The 24,305-nt window shown below is 36.7% G+C and overlaps 1 protein-coding gene across 2 annotated transcripts in view; it reads right to left on the bottom strand.

Annotated features, from left to right (window-relative positions):
• Nucleotides 1-5,367: 5,367 nt before the first annotated feature.
• The window catches only part of LOC121262748 (brefeldin A-inhibited guanine nucleotide-exchange protein 5), a 44,101-nt gene continuing 25,163 nt past the window's right edge, over nt 5,368-24,305 (bottom strand). For both annotated transcript variants that reach the window (XM_041165339.1, XM_041165340.1), the window contains exons 22-33: nt 18,080-18,319; nt 17,841-17,964; nt 16,266-16,414; nt 14,678-15,034; nt 13,898-14,064; nt 13,578-13,825; nt 13,145-13,320; nt 11,250-11,366; nt 10,195-10,331; nt 9,787-10,093; nt 8,923-9,018; nt 5,368-5,710 (exon numbers count right to left, since the gene is read on the bottom strand). In XM_041165339.1, coding sequence (XP_041021273.1) covers nt 5,648-5,710; nt 8,923-9,018; nt 9,787-10,093; nt 10,195-10,331; nt 11,250-11,366; nt 13,145-13,320; nt 13,578-13,825; nt 13,898-14,064; nt 14,678-15,034; nt 16,266-16,414; nt 17,841-17,964; nt 18,080-18,319 — 2,181 coding nt within the window. In that variant the 3' untranslated portion in view covers nt 5,368-5,647. The remainder of the gene's footprint in view (nt 5,711-8,922; nt 9,019-9,786; nt 10,094-10,194; nt 10,332-11,249; nt 11,367-13,144; nt 13,321-13,577; nt 13,826-13,897; nt 14,065-14,677; nt 15,035-16,265; nt 16,415-17,840; nt 17,965-18,079; nt 18,320-24,305) is intronic.

Raw genomic sequence — 24,305 nt, 5'->3', positions numbered from 1 at the left:
TTTATTGTTGGGAACATCTAAAAAAATGGGAGGGATACCTTTCATTTCCTACAAAGTGAGAGTGGAGACGGGGAAAAGCAAATACAAGGGCTCCATTTTAGGAATATGCGAAATGGAAATGAATAATGAAATGGGTCCCGGTAGCATATTATTGTTCAGTTATAAATTAGAAAAAAAACTTAAAATATAAATATTTTTTTATATTTAGTTCGTCATGGAATAAATTAGCAAATAAAATCCTCTTTTTCATTTGTAAAATGATAGGATTAGTATCTTCTTTTTACTCATTTACTATTTATTTTATATTTATTTTTTTTAATTTTTAATTTTACTTAATAGTTAAAGAAGTGAATATTAGTAAAATTATATATATTTTTAATTTTTTCTTAATAATTAAGGATGTTAAAAAAATATTTAAAAAAATAAAAAAATTGAAATTAATTATAAACAATAAATAAATAAAAATAAGATACTAACCCGTCACAACCTTTTTCATTTTCGTAGAAAAAGTCTGAAGCTGAAAAGTTGAATAGTAACAGTGGAGGGACGAAGACTATGGAGTATGGACCAATTTCCGCGCTGGGTCCAGGTGGGGTTACTCACCTCTTTGTAGTCTTTTGACTCTTTGCTTCCATCCTTTGCTGATGCTCCTCCATGCTTCTTCCTTGAAGCTTCCGACGTTTTGTGACTTTCGTGATCCCACATTCCCAATCTTTAAGGTCCCTTTGGTCTTTGATAGCCTACCGATATTTAGTTTTTTTATACAATTTTTTTTTTTTTTTAAGTTTATGTACTAAATTTTTATCATCCTCAATTAATTGAAAATAGTTATTTAGTTATAGAAAAATTATATAGAGATAGGATAAAGAAAATATTTTGTCATTATGTAAACTAAACTTCTTGATAAGATAAAACTTGTTCATATTGAAATTAAATATCTTGATTTAAATAATAATCAAATTAAATTCTTGACTTAGATAACAATCAAATCAATTTTTTTAATTTTTATTTATTTAAATAATAATAAAATCAAATTATTGATTCAATACATTAAACAACTATACCTTGGTGTTTGGGTGGAAATGGAATAAAGTTTGATGCAAACAAAAAAATAATGATAGATTAAAATTAATTTGATAGCAGTAGAAAGAGAAACATAAAAAGTGTAACAATTATCCTGAAATAAGTCTAAATTTAAGTTGTTTTAGGGTTTATATGTTCGTATTATCGTTTTAAGTTTGGATTGTATATGAGTCAATTTTAAGTCGATTTATTAATTAAGCAGATCGCAAATCTCCGCCATAATCCTCTAATTTTGTATTGGGCCATATCAAGTTTATAATTGACAGTTTATTTGTAGGACGTGACTACCAAATCATCCCTCAAGAGCACGTTCGCCCGAAAGAGGTGAGGTACCAAGTGGGCAAGTCACAAGAAATCAGAGGCGCTCAAAACTAAAAAGCGAGATACCAATTCATGCAGCCTGATATCAAAAGAAGGGGGGGGGGGGGGGGGGGGGGGGGGGGGGGGGGTGGGTGGGTGCAGCTAAGCACCTCCTCGGGCACTAATGATATAATACAGTGGGGAATCAATCTCGCATTAATGAAAGTAAGCCGACTGAAGCACGCACGTATGGGATGAAAGATAATGATAGATTCCTTCTTAACACACTAACAACTCTATCCTCAAATCTATTCGACCTCCTTACTCCTCAGACTCAATCCGGCATAACCAACTAATTCACAGTAAAATGAGCTAGTACAAAAATACATTTAAATCACAAAAGTTATTTAGGAAAATACTTACAACGCTTTATTATAATTTTTGAAGGATCACAGAGGTGCAAGAAGTGATGGCACATCAACATAACAGTACAAAATGCACGGTGGCCGTGGATCTCAAAATATAAGATTTCGAACAGGGACAAACGAAGACTAGAAATTGCTAGGGAAGAGCTTATGAATGTCGGTGAAGCTAATGCTGGTGGTGGTTGGCCGTGGGTGGCGGTGTAGAGGGCGGTTGAAGGCCAAAATGCTCAAAACGGAAATGTTGATGGTGGGGCTTCATCGGTGGCAGATCGAAGTTGGGGATGAGTGGTTTGAGTTGCTAGGAGGTTAAGGAAGATGTGATGAAAAAATAGTAGCCGGATGTGGCGTGAATGCGGTGTGAGAACACAAAGAAGGCCGCAGCTTGATGCCGTGTGTGGAGGAGAATGTCAGCGCAAGAAGGGCTGGAAATCGGAGGGTGAGGTCGCCGGCCGGAGAGGAAGCAAACGGGAGGGGCGATAAGGCACACGGCGACGCATGGCGGTAGTGGCTAGAGGACGACGAAATGGACGGAAGGAGGGAGAGACAACGCGCGGGAGAGAAGAGAGAGAGAGAGAGAGGAGAAAAAGAAATGGGGGGGGGGGGGGAAAAGAAAAGGAGAAGAAAAGAAAAAGAGGAAAAGAAAAAATGAAAAAGAAAAAAAGTGAGGGAAAGAAACGAGGTCCAATCCTCACATCTTGGGTCACAAAAATGATCCAACGAAAATAATTTCAAAACAGCAATTTAAATAAAATAATTTAAACGTAGTGATAAAATGAAAATAAAATAATTAAATCCAACAATAAATTAATTTAAAATAAAGATAAATTTAAATGCATAACAATAATTAATATTAAGGAAGCATATTAAATTAATTTTCACAAATTAAAAATATAAAAATAACCCACTAAAAATAAGATAAATTTAAAATAAGAGAATCAATTTTTAAATTAATAAAAATAATCATTCAATAAAAATACATTAAAATACGAAGTATTACACCACTAGGAGGATCGTAAGCCTATCATTATTCATGTGATGAGTAACAACACATTGATGGTATGCACAGGAGAATAGGAGGCATTAGGGCGGGTTTGATATTTATATTTATATTTAAATATCATAAGGATAATGCTACTGAGACCGACATTTCTAACCGAAAAAGCTGACTGACAAGTGCAAATGTATTTTTTTATTTTATTTTTTTTATTTCAACCACTTTTTATATGTTTTAAAACATTTTAAAAAAATAAAAAAATCAATTCACTAATAATTAATTCCTTAACCATTAAGTCAAAAGGAATAAAAATAAAAAAATAAAAATCACAATCGATTAATTTTATCGGTCTAAATAGCATTTTCCATATCATAAATATAAAATTTTATTTTTAATTTTTTCATTTAATTATTACTTAATTATTACATTTTTTTCAAACTTTCAAATAAAACACAATTCAATTTTCTTTTAAATCTTAAAATACAAATAATATTAAAAAAATTATACTCTAATAATATTTTAATTTTATAATTTTTTTATTTAATTTTCTTTCTCATTTCTTAAAACTCTATAAAACATTTTAACTCAAATCATTTATAACTCATCTCATTTCATATCATCTAATTACAATTTAAATATTTCATTATTATTTATAAATCATCTCAATTCTTTTTATATCAATTTACTATCAAACCGTGCTATGAGCATTAAAGATTGGGTGAGGCTACTACGGAAAGTAAAAAATGAGGGGATACTTGTAAAAGAGTATCCCAGTCCCACTATAAATACAAGAGAAACAAGATGTAAAATATACACTATTCTTTTCTTGTGATTCATATTCAAGATCTGACATAGGCGAAACGTCTCCATTGAGATCACCCGATTCTATGTGGATTTTGCAGGTGCCTAGGAGGTTATCTCGCTATACAATTGCAGTTTGGGAAACTGTTATAACAAATAGTGATAAAAAATTGGGTGAGGCTACTACGCCCCCAGCCTTTACCGCTGGGCGTATCGTTCAATATTTTTTATTTTATTTTATTTTTTTATATTTATTTAATATATTTAAATATTTTTAAAAAATAAAAAAATATATTAATACATTTAAAATTATTTTTTTAATCACTAACTAAAAAAAAAATGACCAGCTGTCAAATAAGACAGTCAAACAATGTGGACAAAATAATGTTTTCCTAAAAAACCATATTATCAATTGGAGAATCCTGGTCCAACCGATAATACCCATCTAGAGTGGCTTGGTATTTTTTTTTTTTTAAAGATTAAAGAAGTATTTTTTTAATGACTTCGTAATTTTTTTTTTTCTTTTTTTTTTTTTTTTTAAATAAAGTGTTCTAAAAAATTGTTAAAAACAAAAAACTTGATAAGGGGTGAGGATTCTCGATGAGTAGGTGCATCATCGTCTTTAAGAGTATTTTCATTGACTTGGTTAAAGTTGAAGAATGACTAAAACTTAGATAATCTGTACCAAAAAGACCTTACATTGGATTGAATATCTATAAAACAATTTAGATTTCTGCTACAGTGATTGGCCAAAGATAAAAAATTACAATTGATTCACTAAACACTAAAATACTAAGTTCTCATTCCAACCACTTGTAGGTGTTTATGCAGGTGTAGACTTTTTATTGACATTTAAACACAGGTGGACTTTTTATTGACATTGAAATAGGTATGCTAATAGATATTTGGTTAGTGAATAAAAAATTTAGATAAGTTTAATCTCAATTTTTGATTATTTGCATTAAATGACATTTGAAAATATGATTTTTTTAATATTAATTTAATTAGAATATAATTATTATTAATATTAAATCAATAGAATTATAAAATGTGATACAATTAAATTAAATACAAAAATGATTAATTTAATAATATTTTATTATTATATAGAGAGTGAATAGCTAATCCAATGTGTGGATTAAATTTAAATAAAATGGACAAATGTAAAAAAATATGATATTGACTAAATTTTAAAGATGCATTTGATCAAACCGATAACTAATGAGGATGCTCTTATCAATATTGAGTATTGGGCTCAGATCACATCAAGGAGCTTGAATTGTATATGAATCAATCGTAACCTGATTTGATCTATTTCTAATTTCGTGCATGGGTTTTTCCAAAAATAATCAAATCCAAAGTAATGCAAATGTATTTGTTCAGGTTTTGGCGGGTTATGGGCAAATGCCTTCATTCCCAAGGATAATTTTTCATGCAGCTTTTCTGAGTAGATAAAGGGACTATCCAGAAATCTTCGTCATTTTACTCTCTCGATTGAGCTGGAAATCCTCCCCCACGTGTTTATGGGTCCAAGGATTAGCGGCACAAAATGTTCAGCAGAGTACTCTCAGTGATCCCTTGATATATGGTTCCCATCTTGTTTGCTGTGAATAATTCTACTTGCAAATAACTTGTTTGCTGTGAATAATTTTACTTGCAAATTAACATGACAGTGTCATGCTGAACTACCGGGTCAACCACTAGTGCCAGTAAAAATAAAAATTACCTAAACACGACTTCAAAAAGAACTTTAATAACTAAACAAATCGAGAAATCCCTAAGGTACTACTTTTTTACTAATGCTTCTAGGATCAGCAATATAATACAACTGCAAACACCAAAGCCTTCATTAAGAAGGAAATATCATTTGTCTCCCTCCTCTTTCCACCAAAACACAGCGAGAGGAAATATATTTTTTGTAGGAGCATATCAAGTTTTCAATATAGGGAAAAAAAGTCAGCTGAACAATGAGACGATCTGCCTTTTTATTTGCAATAACCAAGAATCATTTCAAAAAATAACTTGACAGTGACTGAAAACAAAACTATGACAGGAGAGCTTTCAATTGTGCCCTGAAAAGATCACCAAGAGCTCCACGAACATCCATCTGTAAAAATAATCGATATCATTAGTCTATAGAAAAATCAATAATGCTAGATACAGTCTTAGGGTGAACAAGCCTCATGCACTCCCTTTGAAAAAAAATGGGGATTTACCATTAAAAAAAATGATTCTCATGTTGGTCTCGGATTTATCCACTTTTTTTTAAGAGAACGTGCGGGGCTTATACATCATAGGATTTCAAATATCATTTCTTAGTCAGTAATACCAATACTATTTGAGTGAGTTGTAACCTTTTTTTATTACTTATTTGGCAGCTTAATCTCAGAGAAATCCGGTCTTACAAAGACTATAAAAAATATATAAAACCTGACACTATACTAAAATTAAGCACATAACCTTACACTATAGGCGCATTCAACTACAGACAAGAATGAATTTTCGTGCGTGATTGGAGGAATAAAACATCACTTAAAGTGAGACTCTGGTTGTCATAATGAATAACGAAGCTTAGAAGGGAAGTAACTGAGAATCTGGAATGTCATTCAGTCTTTCCCAACCGCTATGTGATGTCAGTCATTTTTTTAAGTGAGAAAAATACAATATGCACTTAAAAACTACGACCCCTTTTGCAATGTGGTACCCGGATATCACTTTTGATATTTTTCACCCTCAAACTATCACTTTTCATCAACTATCCCCCTTTGTCCAATTTATGACCGTTAGGACAGATTAATAATCACATTCTAGGCAGTAAGTTGCACAATATCATTCTAGAATTTCAGGTTTGGAACAAAATAAGAATGGGATTAATAATCCATCCTAATGTTCATAAATATGCCAAAAGCAATAGTTGGGGGTACTGCATTGCAAAAGGGATGACAGTTTCGGGGTGCAAACTGGATTTTCTCCTTTTAAAGCTTTGATGCCAAGAAAGACCTAGATAAATCTGTCCCACATCAATTACTAAGGCCATGTGATTCTCAACTTGATTTTTAAAGTCGAAATGGGAATCCTAGCTTTTAAAAATGAAGCGAGAAGATAGTCGATCTTCTTCGTCGAACCCTACTCCCTACCTTAGGAAATCACTCAATTGAAAATCAATACGGAAAGATGGCAATAAAGAAACAAATAAAGAAAGATCGCAGAAAAACAATAAAGAGGGGTTTGCCCCCTATACTAGCTTCCCCAGCGCTGCATAGGCAGCATGTACCTTGTTTGCTCCCTAAATAGTTTGCTTCACTGACCATTCCGCAGTTGTTGAGTATGCATGCTTTTAAAGGAGTGATTTAAACTCCTAAGGATTGGCTCAAGTAGTAAGGGCTTTGGTTTTGGGGTAAGCTCCCTCCAGGTTTAAGGTTTGAACCCTCGCGATGCAAACAATTTCTTGGGGCTATGTCCTATCAGTGAAAGCCAATGATTTGCTTGATCTGTGATGAGACATCTCGCACAGGTCCGGGGTCTAACCGTCTAAATGAGTAAGACACATGTTACATTTGCAATGTCTTTAGGATTCCTTGTTATAAAAAAAGGAGACTTGTAAAAGAAAAGCTTTTAAACTAGGGTAGGTGGTTGGGAAGGAACTAAGGAATTAAGATATAAAATTCTGGAAAGCTTTTCCTACATCAATTACCAAACAAAATGGGCTGCAAGTATGTTACGTATCCCTAAGTGGTTCAAAGTAAAACCCCATTGGGGCCAATTGACACACTGATACTTCTACAAGCCCCATGCCAACTGGCATTTGGACCAATTGTATATCTCACATGGCATAAGGATCAAGCTCGCTCTCTCAACCCCACCCCATTGCCAGCCTTCATGGGCTGGCGAGGATAGTTTGAGGGCTACAGCAATAGCTTGCCATGGGAGATTCACTGCATAGATAACTATGGAATATAAGTTCTCACTAAAAACATAGAACAAGTTTCAGACCAATCTAACCTTCCTACATGGACCGGGAGAGTTGAAAAAACGAAAATTCCTTTTTTAGTATATGCATGCAGGTTTTACCAAACAAAATATAAGTTCTAACTGTTTTGTGATGTGATATAAGTTGTCCCACATTATTATCCTTACCTATAAAAAAAAAATATAAGTTGTCCCACATTCTATCAATAAAAAAAGATTTCTACAGAAGATAGAATGAGAAGGACGGTCCAAATGGTAAATGCAGACATGGTAAACCCAAATCTGATAAGCAATGAGAGAGCCCATGAGCAAGTTGCAAACAAAAGAATTATATTATAATTAAATGAGTAATGGCATCACAGGCAGTTATTTACATAATGACACAGAAGTGATGGCTCTTCTCCACATTTTGTTTTCAGTAAACATGAGAGACTGAGATGCCCTGTACAAATACATTATAGACTGATGTACTTATGAACACATCGTCTTAGCTGTAGTCAGAAACTACCATCACCTAAAAGAAAAATAAATCCGTCTGTGGGACCCCAGGCAAAAGAAGAGGCCAACTGAAACCACCTAAGAAACCATGGTAATGGCAGACTGGACTTAACACCATAATATCAACTCAGGGACTAACTGATAAAGCAATTGTCCACGTGTGTCTGTGTGTGTTAAGGTGGGTAAACACCCCTTTAAGATAAAGGTTTATTTATTTTCCAAGCATTATTAGATGTATCTCTAGTATGCTTCCAGTGAGTTGGATTGCACCACTTTTTGAGCTTCAATGAAATTTCACTTATAAAAAAAAAAAAAAAAAAAACAGGTTGAATCAACAAAATGCTAAGAAATCAACTTTAAGCATAGTTTCAAGATGCTGCTGAGGTGATACAAACCACCATTTGCACAATCCCTTTTTAGAATTTCATGTTTGATACAAAATAAGAACTGACTAGTTCAGTGACAGAAAAGAACCTAACAATCTGGCTAATTTAATAGAAATAACATCGCACAGTTTCGTCCATGTCATTTAGAAATAGATAAAACATCTTTTACGTGGATCAAGCCAGATACAAGATAAAATTATTGCTTTTACTTTCTTTTGGTGGGGTGGGGGCATGGCTGCTCTTGGGGGGTGGGGGGTTTCTTATGCTATAGCAATTGCCATACAAGGCATATTCATGCAACAAACTAATTTGACACTTGAACATTGAGCTCAAGGACAGACAAAGACTATGAAAGATTAAGGGCTAATAAAGAACTTCTGCAAGGGCAGAGATATTGCCACAAATCTATAGGTGCTTTTTCTAAAAGAATAAACTAAAATAAAAAGATCAGAAAGCAGGAAATTACCTGGTCACAGCATACAAGTTTTGTAAGCAAAGGATAGAAGTCTCGCACGTGTCTTTGAAATATCTGACTGTTCATAAAGCACATGCCTTTAATAACCTGAAAGATCAAGTATTGGAGAAAGAAGAAGCTAGGTTATCACTACAACTTATAAAAGTGAATGAGAAAAACACTCAAGGCTTTAATTAGATTTGTAACTTGGTCCCTTAGCTCTCATTGGATGTTGGAAGCTCCCTAGTCAGAGAAAATGATGGTCCCTATTCATTTGATGACGTGGATCATCACCAAGGCAAGGCTCTTAGGACCTACCCGTAAAATCCCAGATACATGACCCCACACGCTAGAATGGTGTATCATGTAATTTATGGGGAACTCCTAATGTGGGATTCAACCCAGGATGTCTTGAGTTCAAGGCCTTCTTAATGCAAATTTTGACAGTTTTATTGCCAGGTAAAAATGGCTGCCAAACATCTGGGCCAATCCATTTCTGACAACAAAGTGGTCTGATGGCTCTAAACGGACTATAATTGATGCCAGCAGAGAGTTCAACCAGTCCAACAAGCTGGCCTGGTCCTGCTTTTAGAATGCTGTATGTGCAGAGACTCACTGTAGGGTTGTATTCTCCAACAAGAGAATGGAATGACGTTGCACATTATAAGAGGTGCGAGGAAGTAAAAGTGCTTTACAAATCAGGCATGCAGTTTGCACAATATCCTTGTAAGCAAGTGTATGTATTATCCTATATGCAAAATGTTTCCAATAATACTCAGCAGCAAAAGTGTTGGCATTAAATAAATCATCATAAAAAATCCAATATCTCTCAACATGCCCTACTTTCACTATTTTTAGAAACAATGATTTATATACCTTAACAATAATTGGAGAACGTAACTCCAACACACAATGAATGTCCATATTAGTAGTTTCCCCAACACTGGACTGCAGATCAGATGCCTCCCTGAGTACCTGTTCACAGAAAGATACCAATTTCTCCTCAGCTACTCTTGCAAGTTTTTCTTCTGTACTAGATTTGTTAGTTGAAGCAGTATCAACATCCACAGGACTATTAGGATATCTCTCTTCATTCATATCATCTCCTGAAGTTGCTTTCTGTAAGATGTCCAGATATATGCAAGTTCCCGCTAATTCCTGGCGCAGAAGATTCAAAGGTGGCCTGTTCAAAAATGAAATAATAATGACAAAAAGTTCTTCTATTTCAAGGATAAGAAATTCTTTAGGCAACTGGTGAAGGAGAAGAAAAACGAATCTGAATACCAAAGGTCAGTATTTTGGTGCATCCGCGTTCTGAGGTTGGTATATGAATTATAAGAAGCAGCAAACTCCAACAAAGGTAGCAATATGTCCATTATAACAATCTTTTGTGGTGCTTTCAACTTGCTCCAGTATTTCTTCTACAAATTGACAGGAAAACAATTTTCAGATACCTTCCCAACAATTAAATGATACATTAGTCAAATCTATCTCTCTCTCTCCCTCTCTCTTCATGCAGGGTGCACGGTTTATTTGTAATGTCCACTCACCCCGCTTTAACAACCCAAGGAAGGAACAAGCCACATCTGCCCTATACTCCAAAAGAACTAGTCAATAGTATAATTGGAGCCCCTTGAAATCACTATAAAGAGCAAGAACTTTCCTCTCCAAGTAATATGGGATCTCATCACCACCTATACTCACTCAATATGGGATATCATAACCTCCCCCGCTTAAATTATCGACTTCCTCATCAGGGCATTCTATTCTAGGTAGCACAGCTCAAAGTTCCACACTTATGGTTGAGATTATCTCTGATACCATCTGTAACAATCCTATGCCCAAGCTAGATTAGACCCATACTCCAAAAAGGACTATTCAATGGTACAATTGGGGTCCTAGGAATCATTATGAAAAGCAAGACTTCTCCCCTGCAAGCAATGTGGGATCCCATTTTCCACCTATACTAGCTCAATGTGGGTATCAACCGCTGCAGACCCCCACCCCCCCCAACCCAACAACAAGCTCCAAAAAAAAGGAAAAAACAAGTTCTCACCCACTCGTGCACAGGGTGGACCATTACATTCTCCATCACTACCTTTTCTACCCAGGCCTCACCTACTAAATAGGTCACGGAGAAATGGATATGGCAATAGGCCCAAGCTATTTGGAGAACTAAATCTGTCCAACCATGCGGCATTCCAACTGTATTCTCCTAATAAATTAACTCAAAAGTTCATTCTGTTGGATTTCAGGTGGATCTATAATAATTAAGAAAAAAGGCATTCATTAAGGGGAGGGTTATGTCTAATGAAAATATACAAGAATCAGAACTAAACCTGGATACTATCAATTGCTCCAAGCAGCAGTAATTGAGTGATGCACTTTCCTCGCACAGTTCCCAACAGCGGACTTTCTACCTCATCTTTAACATCGGACTCCATGGCGTCAGGGACCTAGAGTGGCAGGAGATCAAGAAACGAAACAAATATAAACAAAAAAAAAGCGTGTGGATCCAGATATATTAAAAGAAGGAAAAAGGGGAAGTATTAAGTATTGAAGTTTCCCTCGATCATCCTTAGGTGGGTTTACAAAGAAGGATATGCAAATAAAATGGGAATACTGTACAAAGGCTAATGTACAGAGAACTTTTTTTTTTTCTTTTTTATAGGTAAAGATTATATTAATAAGAATAGGCATAGTCCAAGTATACAGTGAGTATACAAGAGGTAACACCTAGTTAGGAGGACATAAAACCTTAAGTTTAGCAAACCTTTTAACCCCAACAGTCTGACCAGTTAATGAAGAAATCAAAATTCCTCAACTATGTAGCACTACTTGTATTCAAACTCTCATATCTAATTCAATCTGCAAACCTAAGACCTGGGATCATTGAGATTGCTTTTGATAGGGTGCAACAATGGGTTAAGATTTTAATCTGTGCTTGCATTGAGCTGGAATAATGGAAAGGACATTTAGAAACCACAGAGCTGCTTGATTCAAAATGCAGTTTTTGACATTCTAGACTAAATTTTTAGGGAACTAGCTTCTTTCTCCAAAATGAAAATTGTTACTGAAACATTTCATCAATAACCCCCTGTACTTCGGTCAGGTTGAGATTCAGCATCTATGCTTTTTTTAGAAATAACCACCTGTGCTATGACAAATTGGATCAGCCTCCTGTTACAAATTTCATCGATCCTAATTAACAGAAAACACTTGGCAATCCATAAGACCTCGAAGTTAAGAAAAAACATGTGGAGCCTGTAAGACTGCCACATTGATTTGAAAAATTAAATTAAATTAAAATTAAATCATAAAATTATATTTACTAAAAAAAATTAATAAACCAAAAACAAAAAAAGTTGTCGAATGCTCTCCCCACTAGGCCACCAGGTGGTGGCCAGAAACAGAGAGGGGGAGAGAGAGAGAGAGAGAGAGAGAGAGAGAGAGAGAGAGAGCAAACATACTGGTATTCCATACCTACATGTAGCTGTAAAAAGTAAATTACAAATCTTAAATTCACAATTTACGTCAAGCAAACCACAAGCATTATATGTCTAGTTAAGTGGTCATGTCGATATATGAATTTGAAATCAAATTTTACAGAAGGTAAGCAACATCAAAGTAACATACAAACTATAAAAGAAAAGAAAGATATTGCTAATTATTTTTTGGTAAGAATAAATATCATTAAATTGCCAAGGAAAAGTTAGTTGTCTTTGAAATATCTTAGAATATTACTTTTTTCATGGTCATTGTCAAGCAGTATAACTTCTCTATTCAGAAAACCACCTCGGTGAAAATATGCACTTTTCCTGAAGTTCCACCGAACAAACACCTCCACTCCAACAAAACCTTAACAAAAAACTATATACAACAGCCAGATCTGAAATTGACCACTTTCTTAGCAGGTAAAGTGAGATCAAGTTAAAGCAGGTCTGCCTGTCTTGGAACTTCTTTTTTGGCACAAATGAACTGCAGATAATTCCTCAATATCACAATTGTTCAGGAAAAAAAAAAAAAACCCATGGAAAGTTTAGCATTCAATTGAAGTATGATAGTCAAGAAATTTAAATTGAAGGCAATAACAATACAGCTAGAAAGGCATATTAACTGGTTGTGAATCTATGTGGCACATCTAAAGAAGATTTTTTTTGTTTTAATCTTTTCCTGACTGTCTAAAGCAGATACCGCATGGCCCTTGGGACATGATTATTGACAAGTAAGATACCTGGACTGGAGAAGATGGCACGGAAGCATCTGAAGCAGGGCTTTTAGATTTAGAAGTAAGATTTCTGAGAAAGAGATTGTCCATCATATTTCCCATAATCCTTTGGCCAATTGTCTGACTCCGTTGGAGGCCTCCATCAGCAGTTTTCAAAGCTCTTCCCGACGGTGATGGAAGCCCTTAAAAAATAAACATTCAATTTTCCTGAGTTTCCATTGAATACATTCTCCAATATTTATTTTATTATTTCACATTGACAACTATAAAGGTAAAGGTAGCGCAAATTTAACCCTTCAATCATAATAAGTTATCAGTGGGAAAAATATTTATAAGATAATTGTTTCAATCTGTTGGATCGCAGATTTTAAGTTATCTGAATGCTAATAACAAGCCTTACTATAAATATGCATTTCCCATAAATGTTTCAACAGCTAACCTTCAGATCCTTCCACATTAACTTGTGAACCTGATTCTCGATAGTGATCTAGGGGGACTGCTGCATTAGGGTTCCTTGCAGTGCCATCAGGACCATTACTTAGGGATGGCAACAGAGATCCCTTTCCATTATCCCTGACATCAAAATGATGGCCATCCACTTCTTCGTTGTCAAAAGACTTCAAGGAAGCACTATCAAAACCTAAAGCATTGAGCAGCTCAAGTGGTTGTGTTGTGTATGAAGCATCTCTGGTGGTCAAAACAAAAGAACGTTAGTAATGGAATATAACAAAATATTTTCAGGAAGCATGAGATGTAAACCTTATGCTTTTCAGCAGCATATCCCAGTCACTTTCACTGAATTGGTGTCCTCCAACTTCTATAAGATGCACCAGTGCACCCAGAGATATTGAAACCACTGATTGGTCGGTCTGTTTGGCGCAATCCAACAGCAAACTCAATAATGGTGGAAGCATAAAACATACCTCCTGCACAAAAGAAGATAAATTTGCCATCACAAATAAGTTCTTAAAAAATAATTAAAACCAGATCATCTCACAGCCTTTAAATGATGGGTGCTCAATACAAAAACTACTACACTCAATATACATTGTCAGACGTGACTTGTTTCAATAGAAAACCTTATTTCGAAATAGTTTTCAATAAGCTCACCACCAGAGATATATACATTCACGCTATTGGCAGTAACAATCAATAATGCTACACCCAAAAAAACAATTACATCCATTAATATGTAAATGAGATTAACACATCTCTTCTAAACATTCAAGTAATAATCATTTTGTCTGTAATCATTTTGTCTGTGTGTGCAGCAAACCAATATTCAGTATAACATAATGTCATGGTCTACAACGTAGTATATTCCAAGGCATACATTTTCTTCTTCCTTCCTCCTGTTAACTATGCGCCAAAACCAACTTCAAGAATAACAGAACATTTTTTTTTTTTTTAATTCAATCAACGTATCAAGTTTAACAACTGCTTATCTCTATTAAATCTCAGCATCAGCATCAACATATCCCTCTCTTGACTAATTGGTACTAAGAGGGAGTACTATTTAAAACAACCAATATCAAGTACCTTGTAGAAAATGTTGAAAAGGTTGCACAGCAATTGAAGTGAGTGGATGCTGGTTTCACGAAGTGACTCATCATCAGAATAAATTAAGCTTTCCTTTCCAGCATGTCTTACATGATCAAAAATAGGAAACAAGACTCGATGGAAGATGCTCTCCCAAAATGATGAAGAGAATTTGCTCCCTCTCTCGTTCAGTAAATCAAACAAAACTTCTAGTGCGCAGCTTCTGACCTCTGGCCTTGGGTCTGATGTGAGATCAGATAATCCAGCCAACATCGGGAACCAATAATGCTCAGTCACATCAAAGGTTGCATCCACATTACTGCCAATGGGTTTTAGTGCACCTCCAGGTATGAGGCCCTAAAATTGACAAACAAACAGGCACCAAGACATTCGGTCACAAATCAAAGTAACCCCTTCTCTGTGGAAGATAAACAAACCCCCAACATACTGTTTGAAGCAAACACGAGACCACAGCAACTAGAGATGCGGCTAGAATACCCAGATAATAAAAATAAAACACGTACAGTACAAACTCTAGAGGCCATAACAGAGCTCCATGCCTATAACAGAAATCAGAATGATGTTTTTCATATTGATATTGCATTTGTCATCCCTCACATGATGCTAGTGCATTCAAGGAAGAAGTGGATATGTAGACGCATAGATTTTACTGACAAGGAAATATTTTGCATTGAAAGATCTGAAGCAGTTGATAAATCACAAGAATATGATGAACCCATAACAATTGCAGAGTGTAATTCGTGCTACTCGCATGTCTCATTTTGACACGTATGGTTTACCATCTCCACATGTCCTCCTTCCAATAGTCTTTTAAAGCATATTGAGAAGGAGATAGCATGTACAGATAGAAATCAAGTGAAATTACAACTACTGACTAAAAAAATAAAAACAAATAAGGATCAAAGCGTTTAACACTGAATTCATCCTAGTGGTCATAAGCTAAAATTACAACTCCACAAAGGACACTGCTCAACCCTGTTTAAGGCCATACTTTCTGCCATGTCTTTTCTAAGCCAACCTTTCTCATTACTTCTACCCATTATTGTAACAACATAGCCCTTTATCAAGTTTGACACTGGTGATGAGAATTTCTTAAGAAAATACAGTACATAACTTCCTTTCTTGTTCTGTTTTATCTTCTTCGCCATTCAACTCAGTTTTTTGTTTGAGTATGTCCTAGATGTCTCCAATACATATCAATGTCATGCCATTTCGCATCGACATCGATAATGACGGGCAAGTGTCAAGTTCACCAAAACTTTGCTCACCAAACTTTTCTTCTTCCTCTTTATATCTCTGTTCTTTTTTGCTTTAAATTATTATTTTCTTTTTCTGGAGAAGAAAGATAGAATCTGATAATTGAAGTTCACCAACTTCAATAATGGCATGAATCATTAAGGATATGCAACCATCTGTACCCAAGGAAAGGAACTGAATTCAAGTGGGATCATTATATGGTTTGGCCATACAAGCTGCTACAGGCAGAACTTAAATCCAATATTTTTTTCCATCTCCATGGATTAATAGAAGTGATATGCTCAATGAAACGGCAGACTAGATAACAAACCTCTGCCAGACGATCCTCACATATACGTAGGAGTGCAATAGCCTTCAAGCTTATACGGTGCGAACTTTTATTATTGGCAAACCTGATAAGACAGTTGACGCAGTCCATAAAACAATCTCCAACTACTTGATCAAAGTGTTCCAAGATAACTGCAAATGTGCTTAGTGTTAGATATACTGAAGTTTCCAATAAGAAGGATAACTTTTTTTTATAAGTAAAAGAAATTTTATTGATACGAAAATAGACATAGCCCAAGTACACAGAAAGTACACAAGAGAATGCACCTAATTAGGATCTAGAAATAGATACAAGGAAATCATGAAAATTGGGACCATTAAAATCTACAGCTATGGCCCACATACATAAGGTCTTAAAGAAGAAACTTTTAAGTTCTTCCAAAGAGCACTCACAATCCTCGAAGTTCCGATGATTATTTTCCCTCCAAATGCAACACAGTAAGCAAATAACACAACTACAATATGGGGGATGATGCCCTTTAGAGTTCTCCAACTAGCTAGAAGATCAACCACCTTCCTAGGCACATCCCATATTAACTCTGCTGAAAAAATCATTCCATAAGGCCCTAGCAAACTCACAATGGAGAAATAAGTGATCTGCTGTTTCACACTGTTTCACCTTATGAAGGCGCCTTACTTCTCCAAATACTCTTCCAAGGGAAGTAATTGTCATCCTCAGCAGTAAGAGCCTAATAGAGTAAGCGTACAAAGGATAGAAAAGAGTCCAAACAATCTTGTCCATCTCTTCACTACTGACTTCAAAGGAATACAACAAATTGAAAAAGTCTACAAGTAAACCAACCTCCCAATCATGTGCCTCCCTAATAAAGCACATTCCACTATTATGAGCCAGAAACAATCTCTCTTAATTTGATGAACCCAGGCCTCCTGCTCCCGTGCAATTATGAAAACTGTAGGATAGGCATCCTTGAGGGCCCTATCCCCCACTCATGCTAGAAACTAATCCTGGAGCCATCCCCCACCACCAATCTGTTATGGCTAGAAAAAGACCCTCAACCTCTCCGGGTATTTTTCCATAACCCCACTCTGTGTGCCCCCCAAACTTTATTAGAACACCATCCCCCCCTAGCACCCCCATACTTATGATCTCTCACAACCTTCCATAAGGCTTCATTCTCATAATTTAGCACCACAACCATTTCCCTAGAAGAGCCTTATTGAATGCATTCAAGTTGTGAATCCCCAACCCGCCACCAATAACCGGAGAAAACACCTTGTCCCAACTCACAAGATGAAAATTAAACTCCTCAACTATCCCACTCCACAAAAATCCAAGCTGGAGCTTCTAAATCCGAGAAGCATCACCAGAAAGAAGACGAAATAAGAATAAGACATATGTGGGTAGGTTTAAAAGTGTGCTCTTTATTAGGGTAATCCTACTCCCATTTGACCAGTACATTCTTTTCCACCCGGCTAGCCTACGCTCAATCTTCACCAACACCACGTCCCAAATGGGGTTTTCCTTGAATGTAGGATAACATCAATATAAAATGGCAAGTACTACTGCAGGAAGAAAACAAAGAAAGCTTGTTCTTACCCTGTTCAACATTTTCAAATGCTCTTTCAAGAATTGATTCCAATTCATCATCTGCAGCAGCTGTGAAAATCATAAAGACACTTCGCCATCCAGACTTTATGCTGCCAACTTTAGACTTTATCATCTGCAGTAGACACCAAAAAAGTACTTCTAACAAAACTGCCCAAAGGCATGGTAAATATTGACAGTTAAGACTTCGATTTACAATGCATCAAGGAAAGCTAACCAAGTAGACATACTTGAACAATGCAGTCAACGATTAGGCTTCTTATGGACTCGCTTCGAGTATTTCGCATAAGGACAACAAATGGTTTCAAAATATCGTTCTGGAAAGTGAAATTGGCAAGTTCAGCACGCTCCAAATACTTCATACCAAGTTGCCTTAAAGAGTCTATGGCATACATAGCAATTTTCTCATCATGATGGCTCCCAGCTGAAATAAAGTGATTTGCTAAAACAGACCATATTCTAGCCCAGACCTGGAAGAGATATCAGACGAAAGTTTTAGGTTGTACTTCACTAATACACTTTTTTTGATAAGAAAAAAGAATTTATTAATCCACAAAATTAAGCAAAGCCTAAGTACACAAAAAGCATACAAGAGATGAACCTAATTACAAGCTAAGAGCTGTGAAAAACAGCATAAAAGTCATTAAAACTAATCCCATTCAATACAATAGCTGAAGCCCAAAGTAACAATGTATGAAAGAAAAAAGGAAAATGATAGAGATCCCGCAGGGGGATCCTATTCAATTTTCCCGCTTGCTTTTTTCTTTTTCTTTTTTAGTTTTTACTTAGTGATTAAGAAAATATTGTTTAATAATATTGTGAATTTTTTCTTTTTTTAAAAATATTTAAAAGTGTTAAAAAATGATGTGAAAAAAAAACTGAATAAAAAAAAAAAAAGCGGGAAAATTGAACCTATTTTCAAGCATACTTGTTAGACGGAGATCGATGTCAAAGACGGAGATCGAAGCCGAGATTGCTTGTTCCGGATATACGAGGGGCCAGTGAGTCATTAAAAACAAACAGAACCCATTACCTGGACTAGGGGACCTGGTGGGTGGGCCTCTGGCCAACGACGTACCCGAGTTGACGTCGTCGGTGGTGTTAGAAGCCCAAAATGTCCATTTCGAACGTACGAAGGGTTCCCGAATAGAGGAAGAGGGACAAAGTGAGCTAGCGACCTTCTCTGACACAGTAGAAAGTCCTATACCTGTTGTGCTTGCACCAGAGCTTCTAATGGACACTGAGATGCTGATGGGGGATGGTTTTGAGGATGACAACCAAACCGATGCTAGCATATTGGTTATATTCAGAGTTTCTGAACACAATAATAACGATGGGGAGTTCCAGTTGGTGGAGGTAGCAGCAGGTAGGAATATGGGAGCTGATGATCATTGGGTTAAGCCTACTCCATTGAATTTAATGTCCCCACTGAAAGAACAAATAGCATCAAATTGGGTTTTACTTAAAGCCAAGGAGATTCAGTTGTGTGTTGGGCTCCCATGTTTCGATTATGAAGATCAGTTCTTGGCCTTGTTGCCATCCAAGCTGGGTAGTCCAATGCAATGATGAAGAGCCATTCAGCCAATAAAAGGGAAAGGGAATTAAAGCGACTTACTTGTTTGGTAAATTATGAAGGAAGTGTGAGTTGTGGTGGGACGAAGGGTAGGGCAAAATTGGCAATTTCATGAAGTTCAAAATAGTCTCGTGGAATGAAAGGGGGTTGAACAAATTAGAAAAGCGCACCAAAGTACGAAATCAGCTTCGTAGTTGAAGAGTGGATGTTGTATGTTTACAAGAGACAAAGCTGGAACTCATCTCCCATAACATCATACGGAGTTTGTGGAATTGTTGTCATGTGGGGTGGTCGTATTTGCCATCTAAGGGGGCTTCGAGAAGCATCTTGGTAATGTGGGATAAAAGGGTGGTGGAAAAAATGGATGAGTGTGTGGGGGATTATTCTGTGGCTACTTCTTTCACGAATGTGGAAGATAGGTATCAATTGTCATTTGTCGGTGTTTATGGTCCCAATACCAATATTGAGAGAAGAGGCATGTGGGATGAATTGGCTGGTCTTTGTAGCTTATGGAGCCTCCCTTGGTGCATTGGGGAAGATTTTAACGTCACTCGCTTCCCAAGTAAACGAATGGGAGGTCCTAGCTCTAGCTTAGCAATGACGGATATATCAGACTTCATTTATGAGCAAGATCATTTGGATGTTCCTCTAGTGGGTGGAACATTCACATGGTCCATTAATAAAGAACATCCAATTTGGTCAAGACTTGATAGATTCCTCATTTCGCCTGATCGGGAAGCACATTTTCCGAATCTAATCCAAAAACGGCTTCCAAGGTTATGTTTGGACCACTTCCCCATTCTCATTGATTGTGGAGGCATACAGGGAGATAAAATATATTTCAAGTTTGAGAACATGTGGCTGAAATCTGAAGGCTTCGTTGAGTGAGTTAGACAATGGTGGTCGTCCTATCTCGTACAAGGCAACCTGAGTTATGTGCTGGCTTGTAAGTTAAAGGCTCTCAAGGAGGACTTGAAGAAGTGGAATGAGCAAATGTTTGGGAATGTGGAACACCGAAAGAAGTCCCTCCTTGATGAATTACAGGGTTTGGAGGATGTGGAGGAGGAGAGGGGGCTTTTAGAAGAAGAAAAGGTTCGTAAAAAGCAAGTCACCTTGGATATTGAAAGGATGCTTTAATGGAAGAGATCTCATGGAGACAACAAACGAGGGCTTTATGGCTAAAAGAAGGGGATAAATGTACCAAGTTCTTTCGTCACATGGCTAATTCGCATAGAAGACACAATATCATTGAGTCCATATTGGTAGATGGGAGGATTACATTGAATCTGTCTGAGATCACATATCATATTACTAACTACTATGCACAACTACTTTCGGAACAATTTTCTTGGAGATCTTGTTTGGATGGCCTTGTTTTTTAGTCGATCGATCAGCAAGAAGCAGGTTGGCTAGAGAGGCCTTTCGAGGAGGTGGAAATTTGCAAGGTGGTAAGAAGTATGGCCGGTGACAAAACTTCGGGTCCTAATGGGTTCACTATGGCCTTTTTTAAGGCATGTTGGGAGGTAGTTAAAGACGACATCATGAGTTTCTTCCAATAGTTTCATGAACGAGGTATTTTTGAAAAAAATGCTTAATGCTACTTTCATTACTCTTATCCCAAAGAAGCCTGGAGTGGTGGAGATTAAGAACTTTTGTCCTATCAGCAGTGAGTGAAATGTACAAAATCCTTTTGAAGGTATTGGCTATCCAATTGAGTACGATATTGGAGAAGATCATATCCAAACCCCAAAATGAATTCATCCGAGGTCAGAAAATCCTTGACTTGGTTCTCATTGCCAATGAATGCTTGGAGTGTCGCATCAAGTCGGGTGAACCTGGGTTATTATGCAAACTTGACATGGAGAAGACATGATAGTGTAAACTGGAATTTTTTGTTACACATGCTCAAGAGGTGTGGACTTGGAGCGAGACGGTGCTCTTGGATCAAATTTTACATCTCCACCGTACGTTTCTCTATCTTGGTGAATGGTTCCCCAATGGGTTTCTTTGGAAGTTCAAGGGTTTGAGGCAAGGTGATCCCCTATCTCCATTACTCTTTGTTTTCTGAAAGCTTTTAGTAAAATGATCGCAGGTCTTGTGGAAGGTGGATTTTTATCTGGATTTGTCGTAAGGGAGGCAAGATTCGGCACACTTGAGATGACTCACATCTTATTTGTAGATGATACTCGTCTTTTGTGGGGCTAGTCAGAATCATATTCAAGCCTTGCGAGCTCTTCTACTTTGCTTTGAAGTGGCTTCGGATTTGAAAGTGAATCTTGCAAAGTCAGAATTAATTCTGGTGAGAAATGTTCCAAGTATTTGGAGCTTGGCCAATATGTTGGGATGTAAAGTCTCCACCTTACCAATGAAGTATCTTGGTCTTCCATTGGGTGTATCCTTTAAATCGTTATCTATTTGGGATGGAGTGTTGGAAAAAATGGTGTAAACTGGCGAGTTGGATCTCTCCGGGCCTTTGGATGTTTATGCTACGCCCACATCTCGAAGTCCATTCATCACAAATTAGAGGATGTATTTGTCCAAAGGTGGTAAGAGTTACGTTGATAAAAAGTACTCTATCCAATCTCCCGACTTACTTCTTATCTTTATTTCCAAAACCATGCAAAGTGGCTCCCCAGATAGAGAAATTGCAAAGAGACTTCCTATGGGTTGGGGGGGGGGGGGGGAATAGACGAAGAATTCAAGTTTCATTTGGTGAATTGGATTACGGTTTGTACCCCTATATGAGAAGGTGGGTTGGGAATTCGAAATTTGTTGGTTTTCAACTAGGCTTTATTGGGTAAATGGTTGTGGAGATACCACGAAGAGAGGGTTGCTTTATGGAGGGTGATTATAGAGTTGAAATATGGTGGACTGTGGGGAGGATGGTGCTCGAATGAGGTGAGTGGATCATATGGGGTGGGGCTTTGGAAACAAATAAGAAGAGGTTGGACCAATCTTAATCGATACACACGTTTTGTAGTTGGGGACGGTTCCAGAATTAAATTCTGGAATGACTTATGGTGTGGAGATCGAATCCTCAAAGAAGTCTACCCAACACTATACGACATCGCCTGAAGAAAGGAGGATTTTGCAGCAGAGCTCATGGATCTATGTAATGACTCTCCTCAATGGAATATCACTTTCCTTAGAGCTGCCCAAGATTGGGAAATTGACACATTTACAGATTTCTTCAATCTTGTGTATACATGTAGAGTGATTGGAGGAGCAGATAAGATTATGAGGTCACAATCCAAGAAGGGGAATTTTATTGTACAGTCATACTACAAGTCCCTCCTGACATATTCTACAAGAACATTCTCATGGCAAACATATGGAAGACTAAGGCCCCCTTAAAAGCTTCTTTTTTTGTATGGACAACTTCACTAGGGAAGATTCTTACCTTAGATAATCTAAGAAAATGCCGATTGATGGTTCTGGGTTGATGCTATATGTGTAAGAAAAGTGGGGAGTCTATGGATCACCTATTGCATTGTGATGTAGCCATGAGCTTATGGAATGATATCTTTGCTAGAGTGGGACTTGTTTGGGTAATGCCAAGAAGGGTTGTTGACTTTTTGGCTAGCTGGCAAGGCATTCGAGGTAATTCTCAAATTGCAGCGATGTGGAAGATGATACCGATTTGCCTATGGTGGTGCATATAGATGGAGAGGAATTGTCGGAGTTTTGAGGATCGTGAATGGACAATGGACGAGATTAGAACTTTTTTTCTTCATACATTATTTCATTGGTCGATTGTAATAGACTTTAGTGGTATGAACGTACATGATTTTCTTGTATCTTTAGACAATTATGCATAGGTGTGGTTCTTGTATATGTCCTGTGTACTTGGCTTCGCCTATTTTTAGTAAATTCCTACTTATTGATAAAAAAAAAAGAAAGAAAAAATCCCTAAACCCGCCCATCAAACGTTCCCTATTATCAAAACAACGACCATTCCTCCCGTTCCAAGTACACCACATTAAACATAAATGCACCATCTTCCAAACAACTGCAATTTGACGATTGCCCTTAATTCCTCTCCAACGTGACAATAAATCTAACACCCTCCTAGGCATTACCCATGCAATACCAAGCCTAGTAAAGATTTCATCCCATAAAGCCTTAACTACGTCACAATGAAGGAGAAGATGATCCGCCGATTCTCCATTTCTATTACACATAAAACACCAATCCGTTGTAAAAAGAAGCATGTGACAAATTATCACTACATGGACCTAAATTAGAGATGTTAATCATGATTTCAGTGTCCTTGTTGAAAAATCTAAAATATGCAGACTTGGTTGGGCAGACTACTCAACTTTGTAGCCTTAGTTATTCAAAGGATTCCTAAAAAACAACACTCATCTCAAATGTAGAATTTTATGACAAAATATAGCATGAGACCTAATGCTGCATGGACTAAAAAGGGAAAACAATCTATACATCCCTATGGTTCAATACTTTTAGGTTTTGAGATCACTGTTTCAAAGAGTGAGAATTCAAGATCCTATTTTTTTAAACTAAACTTTAAAATCCTTTTCTTTTTTTTTTTTAAAAAAAAAAAAAAAAACATGAAATGACATTCATAGCTTCCATTTAAAAAAAATAAACAAAAGTGAGGGAGGAGTAGCTATCCAGCCATTGCACAGTGGGGATCCCCGCTGCCCTTCTACTAGAGGATCTACCCCACCCCCTAGTTGCCAACCCCACACTGGGGGGGGGGGGGTGCTATTGGTGGCCCACCCCATGCAGGGTGGGTGGGTGCCTGATTAAGACCGGAGCGGGAGGGCCACCAATGGGGATAACTTCAAAATTCTCACTTTTTGAAACTAGGGTCTTGAAATCCAAAAGTTCCAAACCACATTGGGTGTATGACATATTTT

Source organism: Juglans microcarpa x Juglans regia, chromosome 4S (assembly GCF_004785595.1).
Source record: "Juglans microcarpa x Juglans regia isolate MS1-56 chromosome 4S, Jm3101_v1.0, whole genome shotgun sequence".
Classification (NCBI taxonomy): Eukaryota; Viridiplantae; Streptophyta; class Magnoliopsida; order Fagales; family Juglandaceae; genus Juglans; species Juglans microcarpa x Juglans regia.
This window is presented reverse-complemented; position numbering and strand designations above follow the sequence as displayed.